A 2800-nucleotide genomic window follows, 5' to 3' on the forward strand; every position below is an offset into this window, starting at 1 on the left:
GAATAAGCCTTCATGAATATTTATTACTGTCATAAATATTCATGAAGGCTTATTCATGTTCATGACATGTGTTATGTCATGTTTATGACAGTGTCATGTCAGTCTTATTCAACCCCCTTCAAATAAAGTGTTACCGAAGCGTTCAACTGCAGCCTAAGTCTGACTAACTGCAGTCACAACTTTTTTTTTCTCCAATAAAATCCTTTTTAATCTTGTAATTTCTAAATGTTTTAATCCCATCTCCTGTAATTCTATTCTTGTTTCATGCATTTGAACCAATTCATGGTTGGAATTTCAATAACATGTCTGTCGGATGACATCATTAGCTGGGTTAAGCTCTGTACAGCGTCTGCACGTTGAAAAGATGATGTAACAGTGAAGGGGCAGCAATGACCCTCACGAGAATCTGGGGAGAAGAGATTTCACACACAAAAAAAGGGTTTCTCTTCATTGTTCCACTTCTCTCCAAAACATTGAATAAATACCTGTTTTCTTATCTCCTCTGAAACAGAGGCACACAGCACCAAAGTGTATCAGCACAGAGGTGTTCAGGTCCCCAACATGAGGACCTCTCGATAGGCCCAAACAAAGAGCCTGAGTGGTAATTTGCATATGAAGGAGCCCTTACACTGCGGGAGGGGTCTGTGTGCTCTGAATGTTACTGAGCTCTGTCTCAAAGCATCACTGGTTTCAGCTGAAAAATAAATCAGGCATCCTCAATGACAATTACATTCAAACTATTTAGGTTTTACTGTGCTTATAAGTAAAATGGACATGCAATCAATGTACCATCTGGTCCTTCTTGTTAACACAGATATGGTCAATTCATCAATCGCCAACATTTTCTGAATCAAGACACAAATAGCAGCTTCTGGAGAAACCAGCTGGTCCTTTGTACAATTGTTTGACTTCCATTAAAGACAGATGATTGGTCTCTGAGATGGAGAAGATGTCCTTTAATCGGACTGTTCTTCATCTTAAATGTCTCTCAGACTGATTGCACTCTTGAAGGTTGATTATTTTGCATGATTATTGAAACATCTTAACAATTCGTTCCCTCTTAGTAGTTTTTCTTGCATTAGTCATGTAAATCACACTTTATAAATGGTCTTTTCTCCTTTTGATATTCATGTGATAGTTTGAGGGTGTTTGGAAAGCACAGGCTGATTGTCACCCAACAGAGAGCAGCACTTCAGTACATCTGAAGACAAGCCTTCCCTCAGATCTGTTTTCTTTTTCTCTCATTTTCTGGCCATCATTCTGAAAATAACATCTTCAGAATTATGTTTTGTTCGTTGCTGCTCTGGGAGAATGAAAACATTGGTTTTGTTTTTTTTTTTGTTCTTGTGAAGTTTGTATTGGCCTTTAGTCATGCAGTCCACAAATCCAGCAATTAGAGAAGACCTGCAAAAAGACACAATATTGCTAAAACAACCAAAAGAAAACCTGTTTGTAATTTGCAAAACGCTTCATATAGAGAACACAGCGACCATGTGGAAGAAGGAGCGTTGGGCAGATGAACCCTAAATTAAATACTAAAATTAACACAATTATACAGCAAAGATGAAGAGTTAAAAATGAACTTTCATTAAGGAATTTGGATATTTTAGTGGTTCCACACTTTGGATTCAAATACTTGTGACTCAGAAAGAAAGTCCCTTAATATGTCGCAGATATGGAGAAAATACAAAATTTGTATCTTGCAGGAATGTTACACCATCTTAGACAAAAAAGCGAAAGGCTTCACTGGTTCTGTTTCTCTGATTGTGTGCCAGAACGTAGAGCAGCTGTAGGTGAAGGAGTCATCACAAGGTGCTAATCAACCAATCAGAAGCAGACTTTGGGAAGCGCACCTGTTTTGTCTTGTTAATAAGTAATATGGATTCTACAATCTTTTCTTCTACCACGTTCTTTGGTTTCAGGAAAAAACATAAATGAAACAAACTCTCCTCTTAGATAAAACCACCTCAAGGTGTTTCCACTGAAATAAAACGACAGGTATACAGTTTAAATGTAACACATTAAACAATATTTAAAGGTAACCAGTTAGTGACTATTTTAAAAGCTTTCATGGTTTCTAAAAAAACTATGAAACTAACAGGATCATTCATGTCTGGAAGAGTTGGGACTACTTCTGTGTGTTCTGACTGTTGTGACTAAATTATAGGATATTTTTAACAGATTTAATGAAAGCGGTCCTTGTTGGTGAAATGCCAGATCAATGTTCACTCTTTTTACAAAGGTGTATGCTTTGCTAAATAAAGAATCTTGAATGTGTTCCAGTAAAGGAGAACATCTTCAAAGTTTGATATTAAATAACACATCATGCTCTAGGTGCGTCCCCTGACAAGCTGTCTCAGACTCCGGACCCCTGCCTCCCAAACCCGTGCCAAAATCAGGCAATATGCAGAACCCGTGGGAACGGCTACTCCTGCTTCTGCGTGCCAGGTTTCCAGGGCGCTCACTGCCAGATAGACGTGAACGAGTGTGCTTCACAGCCCTGCAGGAACGGAGCCACCTGTGTGGACGGAGTGGGTCGGTTCTCCTGTTTGTGTCCTCCTGGATTCACAGGTGAGTGTTTGACGTTCCAATGCTGGTTTTAAGCTAAAAGTGTAGACGTTTTATAGACGACTTTTTAATATATTTTTATGTTATCTTATGCTAACTTATAAATATGACACAGTCTGTATGGACAGCATTTATGTTTTAGCATTTTATGGTTTACAGCAGGGGTGTCAAACTCAATTTCCCCGAGGGCCACTTCAGCATATTGGCCACCCTCAACGGGTCACATTGACGG

At 38.9% G+C, this 2800-nt stretch overlaps 1 protein-coding gene across 3 annotated transcripts in view; it reads left to right on the forward strand.

Annotated features, from left to right (window-relative positions):
* The window catches only part of LOC103129528 (protein crumbs homolog 1-like), a 28968-nt gene that overhangs the window by 1033 nt on the left and 25135 nt on the right, over nucleotides 1-2800 (forward strand). For all 3 annotated transcript variants that reach the window (XM_016665176.1, XM_016665177.1, XM_016665179.1), the window contains exon 2: nucleotides 2335-2571. In XM_016665176.1, coding sequence (XP_016520662.1) covers nucleotides 2335-2571 — 237 coding nt within the window. The remainder of the gene's footprint in view (nucleotides 1-2334; nucleotides 2572-2800) is intronic.

Source organism: Poecilia formosa, unplaced genomic scaffold (assembly GCF_000485575.1).
Source record: "Poecilia formosa unplaced genomic scaffold, Poecilia_formosa-5.1.2 Scaffold553, whole genome shotgun sequence".
Classification (NCBI taxonomy): Eukaryota; Metazoa; Chordata; class Actinopteri; order Cyprinodontiformes; family Poeciliidae; genus Poecilia; species Poecilia formosa.